Source organism: Lactuca virosa, chromosome 4 (genome assembly GCF_052849685.1).
Source record: "Lactuca virosa cultivar CGN04683 chromosome 4, Lactuca_virosa_CGN04683_v6, whole genome shotgun sequence".
NCBI lineage: Eukaryota > Viridiplantae > Streptophyta > Magnoliopsida > Asterales > Asteraceae > Lactuca > Lactuca virosa.
In genome coordinates, this window is record NC_136429.1 from 163,471,190 (window position 1) to 163,485,450 (window position 14,261).

The 14,261-nt window shown below is 32.0% G+C and overlaps 1 protein-coding gene across 1 annotated transcript; it reads left to right on the forward strand.

Moving 5' to 3' along the window:
- The first annotated feature begins 6,245 nt into the window (after positions 1 to 6,245).
- LOC145107659 (vignain-like) lies at positions 6,246 to 8,067 on the forward strand. The gene is made up of 4 exons (XM_079044597.1): positions 6,246 to 6,759; positions 6,843 to 7,078; positions 7,164 to 7,304; positions 7,659 to 8,067. The coding sequence occupies exons 1-4, from the start codon at positions 6,312 to 6,314 to the stop codon at positions 7,923 to 7,925; spliced, it is 1,092 nt and encodes a 363-aa protein (XP_078900723.1). The 5' UTR covers positions 6,246 to 6,311; the 3' UTR covers positions 7,926 to 8,067.
- The last annotated feature ends 6,194 nt before the right edge of the window (positions 8,068 to 14,261 follow it).

The following is a 14,261-nucleotide window of genomic DNA, read 5'->3' on the forward strand; positions in this document are numbered from 1 at the left end:
CTTTCTCCAACAATTATGAGATTCAAGAAGGTTCAAGTGGCGATTTTGCTTACTAGAGGCAAGGTAAAATCATCTTAAACCTTTGTAGTGTTTGTTTTCTCCATTTACAAGCATTTAAAGGATTTGATGGTGAAATTCGGGTTTGGGGTTTTTATGCTAGAACCTTCCAAGTAAACTTGATATTATGATTGATTAAGTGTCTAGAAACTTAATTCATGAGCGGTATGAAGTTTTATTGGTTTAAACCGTGGTTTCATTCTAGGGTTTTGAAACCCTAGAAATTGAAATGAAGAAGATAATGCTTATGTGGTATAATTTAGTCAGGATAAGTGTCTATGAGCTTGATTAGTATGTTTTTACAAACATTTGAGCAAAGAATGGTCAAGTTAAGGTTTTTGTCCAAAGTATGAGTTTTTGGCTAGAAATCATAAGTGGTGTCTTAATAAATTAAGACACGTGTGGAAGGCTTAATGTATGTATATGGTCTAGGTAGTAGCAAGGAAGGATTTGAAGCCTCTCAAGTGAGGCTTTAGAAGAAATGGAAGTAGGTTGTTATTCTTCAACCTAAGGTTAGTTTATACTTTTCTTTTAGTGTATGTTTATGTGTTATAGAACATGTGTAAACTTGTAACTATATGGATGTAATTAGCGATTACATCATTATTAGATCTCTATATGTTACATAATTTGTGTTATGTTGTATGATGTGTATCTTATGTATGCAAAGAGTAGATTAAGGGATCCCTAGGAAGAGTAAGCTCGATTTATGCATGGGATGGCGATCCTAGTGATAAAAAAAATTTATCATTAGTTTTTGTATTTTCCTTGGAGATTCACTTATCTAATAGAAAAGTAAGAAATATGATGTTGTCTCATGGTCTTCTACTAATGTTGAGTATTGTGTTATAGTCGTGACTACTTGTGAGATTGTTTATTTGCATTGGCTTCTTGTAAATATAAGTGTTGATGTTTCTCAACCTATCCCTTTACATTGTGACAGTAGAAGTGTGATACAGATTGAAAAGAACTATGTTTTTGATGATCAAACGAAACATACCGAAATTGACTGTCATTTCACTTGTCATTATCTACTACTCAGAACCATTTTGCTACCATTTGTTCCATTAACCTTGCACATTGTTGATATTTCCATGAAGGCTCATTTGGTCTTTCAGTTTATCTTATGTCTGACAAACTCTCAGTGCTTATTGCTCTCGTTTTGTGAGTTTGAAAGGGGTATTAACATAATAACTTATTAGGTGTAGCATAATAAGTTATTGGGCTGACTTTTTGTATTAATATTTTATTTGGAGTTTTAACTATATATATATATATATATATATATATATATATATATATTCAACCCTAGTTTGCTTTTCTATTTTATAGTCTTTTTTTTTTCTTTTCTTTGTAATTCAATTTTCCCTTAGCAATACCATATACTTTTAGGGTGTGTTTGGTACAGAGAAAGGGAATTAAAGGAGGGAATGGAAATATAGAGAAAGAGAATTAAGTTGGAGAAAGAGAAATGAATCCACTGTTTGATATAATAGATAATTCATCTGATAAATGACCTTGAGAATTAATTCTCTTGTTTGGTTGAACTAAGCAATGAAATGGAAATGAACTTTGTTTACAATACTTATCATTTTCAAACAACATTATTTTATATTAATGTGATTATGTATTTTCTATATTTCTAATTAATTATTTTGTCATTTCCTTTTTATAAATTATTGTTTGTAACTATCAATCAACATTTTATATATGTAACTTTAATTTTATAAGAAATATATTGTATCCGAAAACTTGATTCTCATATAAAAAAGACAATTTACAAAAAAAAAAAAAATCAAAGATACATAATTCTCAACATTATATTTTTAAAGAAATGCTTTGTATTCCTACTTCTCTGATTCGATCTTGAGGCTATCAAGCACCTCATTTATAATTGCCATTCCACAAGCATTTATCCATATGAGCATAATATGGTCTATTTGCCTTAGGAGGGTCCCCAATGGCAAGTTGATCTCCTATTTGCAAATTAGATATATAAAAAAGTTAAAAACAGGCAAAAAGATTAAAAAAAATGGACAAAAATGTCATAGCCATGCTAGGCTCACATACAAAACCATTCTTTGGTTGTTCATTTTCCCAAAAAAAAATTATTGTTTTTTCAAGTAAAGCAAGTATAAAAGGACTGGATCAATCAAAAATTGAGTAAAACAACTATACATCATCATTCAATCCCAAAAGGATTCAATAGCATTTCATCAAACACCTTATAGGCTATAAAACTCCCTATAAAAAACAAATGAGGAACCAATCTAATACAGTCGATACCTCCCTCAACTAGTTCTTATTATCTTCCATTACATACTTCAAAATGTTATTTATCATTGAAAGATTCAGGAACATTAATTCCCACACTATGTAATCACAAAAATTATGATCGTTTGTTCATGAATCTTGTGGCTGCCAAATCGTATAAGAATATGTAAAAAAAACATTTTCAATTGATGAGTGTTTCAATTGGTATGTGTTATCTGTTGTATCAACGAGTAAAAAAACAATTTTGATGGATGAGTAAAAGCAATTTCACTTAATGAGTGTTTACCTTTTGCGAGGAAAGAGTTATATGCAAATCGATAGTGTTTCAATCTTTTGAATCGACTAATGTTCCTAAATCGATTTTCCCTTCCAAAATCAACTGAGTAATTGCCAAAATCATAGGAATACTGATGCAAAATACGATGAGAGATGGAGTAGAAAGCAAGGTTCGAATTTGGAACATGAATGAGGTTGCAACCTTCAATTTAATTCTCCGCTTTTTTTTCCTGATTCTCGGGTGTTAATAATTATCTTTTCTCATCATTTCTTCACAAAAATTAGAGAATTAAATAGGAGGAAAGAGAATCAGTTTTTTTCTCATTTCTCAATTTTTAGTTGTATACCAAACAAGAGAAGTAGAAATGATTCCAATTCTCCATACCAAACACCTCCTTACTCTCTATTGTTATCACGTACGATTAACATGCACAACATTAGATTGAAACATATATACTACGAAACTAGGCGAATCCCCGTGTGTTGCGCGAGAATAGAATTATATAGTTAAATAATAACTTTTACTAAATTATTATTTAATATTTCTACTTTGAAACAAAATGTTAGTAGTAAAGCAAACTAATATAGTTAACATATTAGTTTTATTAAACATTATAGTTTAATTTTTAAGTCATTGTGATATATACAATTATTTAATAATTTTATAAACCGTTTAAAATTGTGTAAATTATATATCAAATGAATGATAATATAACGGGTAACAAAACGTATGAACAAAAATATGAACTGCAACTTTTAGTAACATAAAAATACAAAAACATCTATTATAATATTTGTATTAAAAAAGATATATATACAACGAATAATAAAAAATATGAAAAATAAATACTATAACTTTTAGTAACATAAAAACACTAAAACATCTATTATAACATTTATATTAACTCTTCATATTTAAATCACAAATCTCTTCAAATACATTAATGTTTTTAATGAGCAAAACTTTACAATCTTATAAAAGAAAGGAAAATAAAAAGTTATTAGTGATTACTAATTAATAATCATAAGTTAAAAACTTTTGAGTTGTAACTAATAAATATACATAAATTAGAAAACTCTTGAGTTGTAGTGTGAGTTTCAAATGAATGCCGTACATGGAAATGTATATTTATTATTATTATTATTATTATTATTATTGTTATTATTATTATTATTATTATTATATTCGTCTAAATAATTGGTTTTGATGCATCATTTTAATCCCTTCAATTATTAAACATAAAGATATTTAATTATAAATTTATAACATACATAGGTGCATATACATGTTAAACAAATCACATATAATATATATATTTTCGTAAATGTCATATGTAATTCTTGTCGTAGTAATATGGATAAATTACTTTCATATGAAGAACATATCATGATAAGCCTATGATAATTACATATCAAATGTTCAAAATTATGTTATCTTTTAAATATGTTGTGTAGGATAACCCAACAAAAAAATAATAGAAAATAAACATAATCAAAATAGAAAAACTACAATCAAATAAATAAGAGTATTGGGTGGTTGAATATATAAATAAAGATGTTACATAAACATACATTTAAATCAAAAGAAAAAACTAACATTCATCAACTTTGCTCAAACAAAAAACCTATATCCATTTTATGAATCTTCTTTCTTCATTTAACACCATTCAACAATAGAAACTTGATGACAATTCTTCACTAACCTGCAATCAAAATATTTTTCTTGAAAAAAAAAAGAATCAGAAAGATATTCCAAGCAAAACATTGATGTTTGGATAGTCACATTCAAGATTGAGTAATACACACAAATCACATATAAAGATTAAATGAGAAACTGAATATAAAGAAAGAATAAAAAAAGCTTCATTTTGTTTTGGTTGAAAGAAAAAATCATATTACAATTACCATATTTGGATCGTGAATGTTTCAACTATATGAAAACTTTTGAATCACAATATCTTCAAATCCTTCTTACATGTAAGATTTTATATAACACAAAAGACACAAAAGATTGACTTTTTTATAGTAAAATTTTCACTAAATGCTAATTAAACATAATATAAGTTATAAAACTTTTGAGTGTTAAATCATAATTAAGAAAACTTTTGAGTTGCATTAGTTGAAAAAGAGGGTTTCAGATGAATGTAGTTTGAGGAAGTTAAAAAAGGGGGTTTCAAATGCATGAGATTCAAGAAAAAATGCTAGCTTTATAAGTATGTATGATATTTGGGTGTTCCTCATGGTTTAACCTTATTTAGCCAAATTAATTCAACGTAATCATAAATTAAAGTAGTTTTTCCCTTTAACTTACTTGCTAAAACAAGGACAACTTACAATAAAAAGACTCTAGATTTCACGTACGTACCATCCAGTGGCAGATGCAGACTGTTTTAATAGGGATGTCCCTCGTACTTCAAACCGGTGCACCTAATAGAAAAAAAAATTACACTACATGCTGGAAATTGAGTAGTGGCCCGGGATCCCCAATGCTCCACTAAGGTCCGCCACTGGTACCATCACCACCAACAAATCAATACCCTCCGATAAAAGTTGATCAAAGTGATGTCACTAATAAAATTAGACATTTTAATCAAATATTTAAAAAATCGTTATGGCTCTTAGGTTTTATACTAGCCGCAAGTTTTAACAAAATGTCGCCTCAAATTATATATGTATATAAAAATGAATAATAATAGAAAATATATAAAATTATTAATTATATACAAAATTGTTGCTTTAAGTCACGCATTACAAATGACGTGACTCGCCACGGCTCGAAAAAACTTATGGTTTGAAATTGTCAGCAAGTCATGGGTAACCTTATTTAAAACATTGTTTTTAATTACTCTAGAACCTTAACATCCAAAATCTAGTTATCCATCGGTTATGAAAGGTGTTGAATACAAAACTTAATATAAAATTGAAAACGGTTAATCGAATAATTTTATAACTGTTAATTACAAATTAACCAAGTGACGACATTTCGTCACATCTTTAAATTAAAGGACAAAAATGGTAATATAATAGAGTATGCATTTTAAAGGTAGTCAGTGCAAAAACTTTTTAGATTTTTAGCTTTAATATCGAATCATCATGTTCAAAATATAATTCCGAATCCAAAATAAATGTAATATATCTTTTCGGTGTTATTGCATTTGAGAAATCTTTTTTAAGGAAAAAGAAATTTGAAAAAGACAGACTTTGCGGTTTTAAGCAACAGAAGTAACCCCAACAAATTGATTGTCACATTAAAGCAACCCATAGAAGAACGCTTAAAGTGGCAACTGGAGCTAGAAAACTGAAAGGTGCATAACAAAGAAACCAATACCATTTGTCGCCTTCCTTCCACCCATTCTAACCCCATAACGAGTATACCATGCATACATCATCATAATATCAGCATCTCTCTCTCCAAACCTTTGGTTCCTTCACTCACGGCCTGAATCGGTTCTTATCAATAAGAGTTTCATACACATTTCAGGTAATTTTAAGATCACACACATTCTTCTCTCTCATCTTTCTCACTCTTGACCTCCATTATTGATTCCTGATGGTTGTTCATGACCACAAGTAACCTTTTTATTTCAACTTGCACTCTTCTTACACCAATCTTCATCTTTCCTCTATATAAACTGCCCTCCAACTCCTCACCTTTCATCATCTTCATCAAAACCCCAACAAAAAACCTGCATCAATTCAAGAAAATGGCAATCAGCAAGTTTCTTTTAGTTTTCCTATCTTTAGCTTTAGTTTTGGGCATTGCCCAAAGCTTCGATTTCCATGAAAAAGAGCTGGAAACGGAGGATAGCTTATGGGATATGTACGAGAGGTGGAGGAGCCACCACAAGGTGGCGGCAAGCCACCAAGAGAAGCAGAGACGGTTCAATGTTTTTAAAGCCAATGCGTTTCATGTTCATGAAACTAACAAGATGGACAAGCCTTATAAGTTGAAGCTTAACAAGTTTGCAGACATGACTAATCACGAGTTCAAGAGCAAGTTCGCGGGTTCAAAAATTAAGCATCACAGGATGTTGCAAGGGGATCGAATTGGCAACAAGACGTTCATGTATGCTAATGTCGATTCTGTCCCTACTTCGGTTGATTGGAGAAAGAAAGGAGCTGTAACCCCTGTCAAGGATCAAGGGCAATGCGGTAAATCTTTAAATATTATCACTTCACTATAGAGTAGAATTATTTTTCATATTCTAAAGTTTTGATCTATTTGTATGTTACAGGAAGTTGTTGGGCATTTTCAACCGTTGTGGCAGTTGAAGGAATAAATTACATCAAAACAAATGAGTTAGTGTCGTTATCTGAGCAAGAACTTATCGATTGTGACACTAAAGAAAACCAAGGATGTAACGGAGGGTTAATGGACTTGGCGTTTGACTACATAAAAAAGATCGGAGGTCTAACTAAAGAGGAAAACTACCCTTACATGGCCCTAGACGGGAGGTGTAATTCTAAAAAGGTAAGAAAAAAAAAAATTAACCTATGATCACTAAAAAAGATGAGAATCCATGTAGACTCTTTCATATTTTAATTTTTCTTGACAGGAGAATACTCCGGTGGTGTCAATTGATGGACATGAAGATGTTCCAAAAAACAATGAGAAAGCACTAATGAAAGCAGTAGCCAACCAACCTGTTTCTGTTGCCATTGATGCCGGAGATCCAGATTTCCAATTCTATTCGGAGGTAAAAACATGAGCAAAACAACATAAACATGTTCTTGATGCTTGAAAGAACATAATTCAATCATATATTGAAATTTAAAAATTGTGTTTTTATGAAAGAATCCTTTAAACTTGAAAGAATATATTCCGGTCAAAGAATCGAAATATAAAGAGTAGTTTTTTCATGCACAAATTCTTTAATCAAAGAATCAGAAAGTAAAATTGGGTTTTTATGAACAGATTTTTGAAAGGTAATTAAGCAAAGATTTGAAATGTAAAGATGGGGTTTCTGATTTCTTTATACACATATTCTTGTTGAAGATTGAAAAAAGTAATTATTATTATTATTTTTTTTTTTTTTGTTATGATGTAACAGGGAGTTTTTACGGGAAAGTGTGGAACAGAGTTGGATCATGGGGTGGCAGCCGTGGGATACGGGACAACTCTAGATGGAACCAAATATTGGATAGTGAAGAACTCATGGGGAGCTGAATGGGGAGAGAAGGGATACATTAGGATGCAAAGAGGAATCTCTGATAAGAGAGGACTTTGTGGCATAGCAATGGAGGCCTCTTATCCTATTAAGAAATCTGCTAATAATCCCACGTTGTTTACTACATCATCCCCCAAAGATGAACTCTAGATTACGCATATTCACACACATACACACACTATTAGTTAACTCTACATTAGCATTTTTAAATTGTTGTCCAACTTATCACACATGTCTTTCTTGTTACCAATAAAAAATATACATTTGATTGAAACATAGTTTTATGGAGAAAGGATTGTACATTTTATAGTAATCTCAAAATCATGCTTGGGCCTAATTTTGTGTGGAACTGTGGATGGTCCATTGGCATTAGGAACATGTAATTGTACAAATGAACCTAGAACTAGAATCAGAAATTTGAGAATTAAACAACATGGTAGTGAAATTCGGCCCCATAGTCAAATTATCAAAACCGTGAGATTTGAAATTTTTGCTTGTGGACTAGCTACATGACTTAATTTCATACTTAACAAAGAGGTTATTTCACCAATGTAAATAAAAAACGAGGTCCAGACAAGCTAAGGAGATCGAGCGGATTTTTTTTCTTTTTCTTTTGTTATAATTAAAGCATAGAAAGTCCATAATGATGAGTTCTATGATAGAGTTGAACAAAAAACATCGTTTGACACTATGTACTTTTAGCGTTTAGTTAAAACAAAAATTTTCAAATCTAAAAGTTATCTCACGCAGCGTTTAACAAAACGCTACCAGCTACCCACTATACATTAGTTTTGCCTAACATGTCATTAATCTTGGCATTCAATAAATTTTTTGAATTGAAAAAAATGTTTAAGTCTTAAGGAAATACTATAAATTAGATTTTATAATGTTTTGTTAAAATTTGTAGAGTTTAATACATTATATTTAAAAAAATTGATAGAGTTGTATGTAGAGAAATGATGTGGTAATCTATTGAATTCTATAGAACTCAATGCATTATAGATGCCCTTAGTGTATGTGTTCTCATCTAATTTGTTGTAATTAATTAAGGGCAAATTGCACAAAAATCACTATAATTTCATAAAAAATCAATTTTGATATTGTGTTCAATTAACTTAATTAAATGAACATGGGCAAGTTATTATGTGTTCGTTAGGTTTGTTACAACGAGGGACAAATCTTCTTAAGGGTCAGGAATGGCTGTGTCCCCTTCTGTTTTTTTTAGAACTAGTCCATAACTATTAAAAATTTTACATATTAGGCCTAAAAGTATGACTATGGCCCCTTGTTCTCTACTTTTCATACATATTATACTCCCCTCCACCCCCGCACCCCCCCCCCCCCCCCAAAAAAAAAAATCAAAAGTTCAAGCTTGGTCTCTGGTTACAACGCTACTTAGAGTCACTCGAATCACGTGTAATGTACTTAATCTTTTTTTTTCTTTTTTCATAACTTTCTAAAATGATGTCCAAACTCCAAATGACATGATTATTTTGTGTTGCTTTCCTTTTTTACTGTACATGATAGACCATTTGGGACATTGACATTTTACGCAAGGGTTGATGTGATAACTCAAATTAAAATAAATATATAAGCATATGGTGTAAATATATTATTATAATTATGATTAATGAATTAATTAGGAGTAAATAGAGAAATTATGGAATTTTAATTCCAAAACCCATCACTTGATTAGAGTCATAAATTTGGACTTTTGGGTTAACTAGAAAGGTTACAAACATGGACATTATAAAAGACATGAGAAATAGAGTGGAATGCCACAAAAATTGTGAAGAAAGGTGGAGAAACAAGGGAGAATTCGTTGAAGGAAGTTGTGAAGTTATTTTTCGTAGTTTGAACAATTAAGGTGCAGGTTAGCAACAAAGCTTCAGATAGGATTTGTCGGTTACAAGGTGAGTTTTCCGTGTTCTGTGGTTGCTCGCACATAAATGTTTGTCATACGTTATTATGTGGTTTTTATTTATTTATTGACAGTATGTTTTATGATAAGTATGGTTGCGTGCAAATGTTATTTCGGATTTGTTATGTATTGTGTGTGCGTTTTTTTAGATGATATGTTTAGTGGGAACGGGTGGGGTGTTTAATCGCCGTGAGCATGACAGATGTGTGTGATCGGCAGGGATGGGAATTGAGAATTATACTCATTTCCTTGGATATTTAAAATACTTGAGTACAATGGATGATGAGTTGTCTCAAGGAGAAGGGAAATGAACCTTTGGTTCTTTCTCTGGATAATTAATCGTACCCCTAAATTATGTCATCGGGTGATATGTTTGTTGTATGATTTATTGAAGATATATGATAAAACTATTTGTTTTTTTAAGTGATGGACATATATGTGCAACACGAATTCACTAGGCCCTAGGCTTACCCATTTAGACACTTTAAATGTGCGCAACCCAGAAAACTATTTAGCAAGTGGCAGTAAGAAGGCAAGGAGAAGGATTTTACAACAAGACGATAAAGGAGTTCCGCAAAGACGTAACACCCGAAGTTCTTCAATTGAAGATTTTATTTTATTTTATTTTGCTTCCGCTGTAGTTTAGTCTATACGTAAGTTTAGAATTGATCATGGGAGATGTTGGAACGATTATTTGTCATTTAATCGATAGTTGAAAATCGGGGTGTTACAAGTTGGTATCAGAGCGTTGTTTAAGCAGATTAGGTGTTTTTGTAAACACTTAAGCTTAGACGGAAGGAACGAGAGGTAACACTAGAGCGGGAAGACATTCTAGTTGGATCCGAAGTTGCTGCACTCAGAGAAGTACTAGAGACTCCCATAAACCCTACTTCCAGTTGTTGGCGTGGTCAAGGTCGAGGTGGAGGTAGGTGTAGGGGAAGAGTTCTAGGAATCGTCATAGCACCAGTACAAGCACAATTGGTGCAACTGAGCTCTAACTCCAATCGAGGTCGTGGTCGGGGTCGAGATTACGGACAAGGTTGTACAACAAATATGGTTACTCGAGAATAATTAATTGACGAGATTGCTCAGGATATGCAAGCTACATTGTTGAATGTAAATGTTCAGGACCGAGATGCACAATAGAATGTGAATTGTGGCAACATGGTTGATGAAGAGCAAGGCTATGGATATAGTATGTCACTTCAAGTTTCTGACCCTAGTGTTGCAGTACGATCAAGGCAAGATCTAAACGACAAATGATGAGGTAATTGTTACAAGACGTTCATGACTTGTAAACCATGAACGTGTTGCGAGGACGTTGATCTTATCGTATCATCAATGTGGATCACGGAGATAGAGGAAACATTTGATACCGGTAAGTGTGCAAATAAGGACAATGCGGTTTATATCGTGATAATGTTTAAAAATGAGGCTTTATACTAATGGGGAGGGTAAAAGTAGTTAGGGTGTTGGATACAACCAATAGGTTGTCATGGGATGAATTTTCAAGAATCTTTAGTGATATGTATTTTCCTCGAATGACGATCAAGCAGTTGGAGGAAGAATTCTTGATACTGGAACAAGGAAATGTGACAGTGAGATAGTACAACAACAAGATGAAAGAATTTAATAGCAGTTGCAAGATCTTCTTGATAAGGTTTTTATTCGACATAGTACATCACCATGGGGTGCACTAGTAGTGTTCGTCGCGAAAAAAAAGGGGGACGATATATATGCGCATGGATAATTAAGAGTCAAAGAAGGTGTAAGATCGTTACTAATTATGGAAGTTTAACGTTGTCACTTATTCACTAAGTCGTATGTAAGGAAAGAACCAATTAAGATTTAGTTGACGAGGATTGATGTAACCTTCGATTTATTAGGTGGACAAAAGAAGAGTCGGAAAGAATCCTCGGTAGAGGAGAAGTGGAAAGTTTTTAGAATTGTTTGCCTAATATATGATGACACATTTAATGGAGACATGGGTGTATGATAGTCGGGAACATAACAGGTGTGTTGAGACCGACGGAGATAGGATTTGAGATATTACTCATTTCCTTAGATATTTAAATGCTTGAGCATAATGGATGTGTTGTGCCAAGTGGGAAGGGAAGTGGACCATTGGTTCTTTCTCTGGATATCTAAAATGTTCCTTTAAATTGTGTCATTGGGTGAAATATACTTGATGAAAATTTGGTTAAGTTGTATGGTATGAAGTATACCACTATGTTGGTATGATTTAAGAAAGAAACGAATGGTTGGACTCGAGCTTGTCCAACAAACTACCGGTAAAAAAATTAGTAAATTACGGATAACTGGAGGATGCACCGGAACAACCAAAAGGTTATGTGGTTAAACGTAGGAAGTCAATAGTGTTTCAGGTGGAGATAAAGTCATATTGAACGGATTCTCATGGAAAGGCATGGTGCGGTTTTGTAAAGGTAGGTTGAGTTTCCGGCCTATTGGGACTTCTTAAGGATCGAGTCGGGGTGGCTTATTGATTGGAGATACCAAAGGATCGAATGCATCATTAGAAAGCGACCGAGATATGAAGATCAAATATCCATATTGGTTTACTGAATTCAAATTCCGAGGACGGAATTTTTCGAAGGGGGGAAGTTTGTGATAACTCAAATTAAAATAAATATATAAGCATATGGTATAAATATATTATTATAATTATGATTAATGAATTAATTAGGAGTAAATAGAGAAATTATGGAATTTTAATTCCAAAACTCATCACTTGATTAGAGTCATAAATTTGGACTTTTGGGTTAACTAGAAATGTTACAAACATGGGCATTATAAAAGACATGAGAAATAGAGTGGAATGCCACAAAAATTGTGAAGAAAGGTGGAGAAACAAGGGAGAATTCGTTGAAGGAAGTTGTGAAGTTATTTTTCGTAGTTTGAACAATTAAGGTGCAGGTTAGCAACAAAGCTTCAGATAGGATTTGTCGGTTACAAGGTGAGTTTTCCGTGTTCTGTGGTTGCTCGCACATAAATGTTTGTCATACGTTATTATGTGGTTTTTATTTATTTATTGACAGTATGTTTTATGATAAGTATGGTTGCGTGCAAATGTTATTTCGGATTTGTTATGTATTGTGTGTGCGTTTTTTTTAGATGATATGTTTAGTGGGAACGGGTGGGGTGTTTAATCGCCGTGAGCATGACGGATGTGTGTGATCGGCGGGGATGGGAATTGAGAATTATACTCATTTCCTTGGATATTTAAAATACTTGAGTACAATGGATGATGAGTTGTCTCAAGGAGAAGGGAAATGAACCTTTGGTTCTTTCTCTGGATAATTAATCGTACCCCTAAATTATGTCATCGGGTGATATGTTTGTTGTATGATTTATTGAAGATATATGATAAAACTATTTGTTTTTTTAAGTGATGGACATATATGTGCAACACGAACTCACTAGGCCCTAGGCTTACCCATTTAGACACTTTAAATGTGCGCAACCCAGAAAACTATTTAGCAAGTGGCAGTAAGAAGGCAAGGAGAATGATTTTACAACAAGACGATAAAGGAGTTCCGCAAAGACGTAACACCCGAAGTTCTTCAATTGAAGATTTTATTTTATTTTATTTTGCTTCCGCTGTAGTTTAGTCTATACGTAAGTTTAGAATTGATCATGGGAGATGTTGGAACGATTATTTGTCATTTAATCGATAGTTGAAAATCGGGGTGTTACAGTTGAATTGCACAATAGTTCCAAGTGATGCACTGTTTTTATCTTTTCAAACATATATCAACTAAAACTTATTTACATAAGTTCTAAAACTTATTTACATAAGTTCTAAAACTTTCCCCACGTTATGCAACACTCATATAATGTTCATAAGTAGTATTCAAGTATCAAACACTTGGTTCAAATGTATTACATTCAATTTTTTTATGTGTCCCACAAATTAACTAAATAGAAATGTACTTTGGGTTTCATCCCTTGTCTTGTAATAACACATTTTCTCCACATCGTTCTTATTGTAAAACATAACATTACTCATATAATGTATTCAAGTAACATTCCAAATCATATACTAATGAACCATGGCCTTTTTTTGGAAATAGCAATATACTTTGCATTTTTGTCCCAATTCTCACATAAACATTTGTTTGTTAACACCATTTCCACTCTAAGATATATTATAACATGGTCAAACATTATCATTAGTGTAACTTAACATTTAAAGAACATTATGACGATGATGACACATTCCTCACAATTGTCATCATTTCTATAAAATCATGTCCTTTATCATTCTATAAATTTGGCTTACTATTTACAAGAATTACAATTGTCTTTTAACAAAAAGTTTAGGATATTAAATTAACCATCGAACATGGACATTTTTTTTTGTCTCCACAATGATAATTAATCACCTTTATTGGTAATTTGATCTACCTTTTCTTGACTTTATTTGGATGACTTGGAAGATATTTTAAAAACAAAATCACTTTGAATGAGAGTTCGTAAGTGGAAAAAGATAAGGAGTATGTTAAGCATATAAATCAATTTATAGACATGGATCTCGCAATTTCTTA

Excerpts from the sequence above, each read along its gene's own strand:
- LOC145107659 (XM_079044597.1), top strand. The coding sequence starts at position 6,312 with ATGGCAATCAGCAAGTTTCTTTTAGTTTTCCTATCTTTAGCTTTAGTT. Across the intron at positions 7,079-7,163 it reads GGAGGTGTAATTCTAAAAAG|GAGAATACTCCGGTGGTGTC; the intron begins GTAAGAAAAAAA and ends TTTTCTTGACAG. Across the intron at positions 7,305-7,658 it reads ATTTCCAATTCTATTCGGAG|GGAGTTTTTACGGGAAAGTG; the intron begins GTAAAAACATGA and ends ATGATGTAACAG.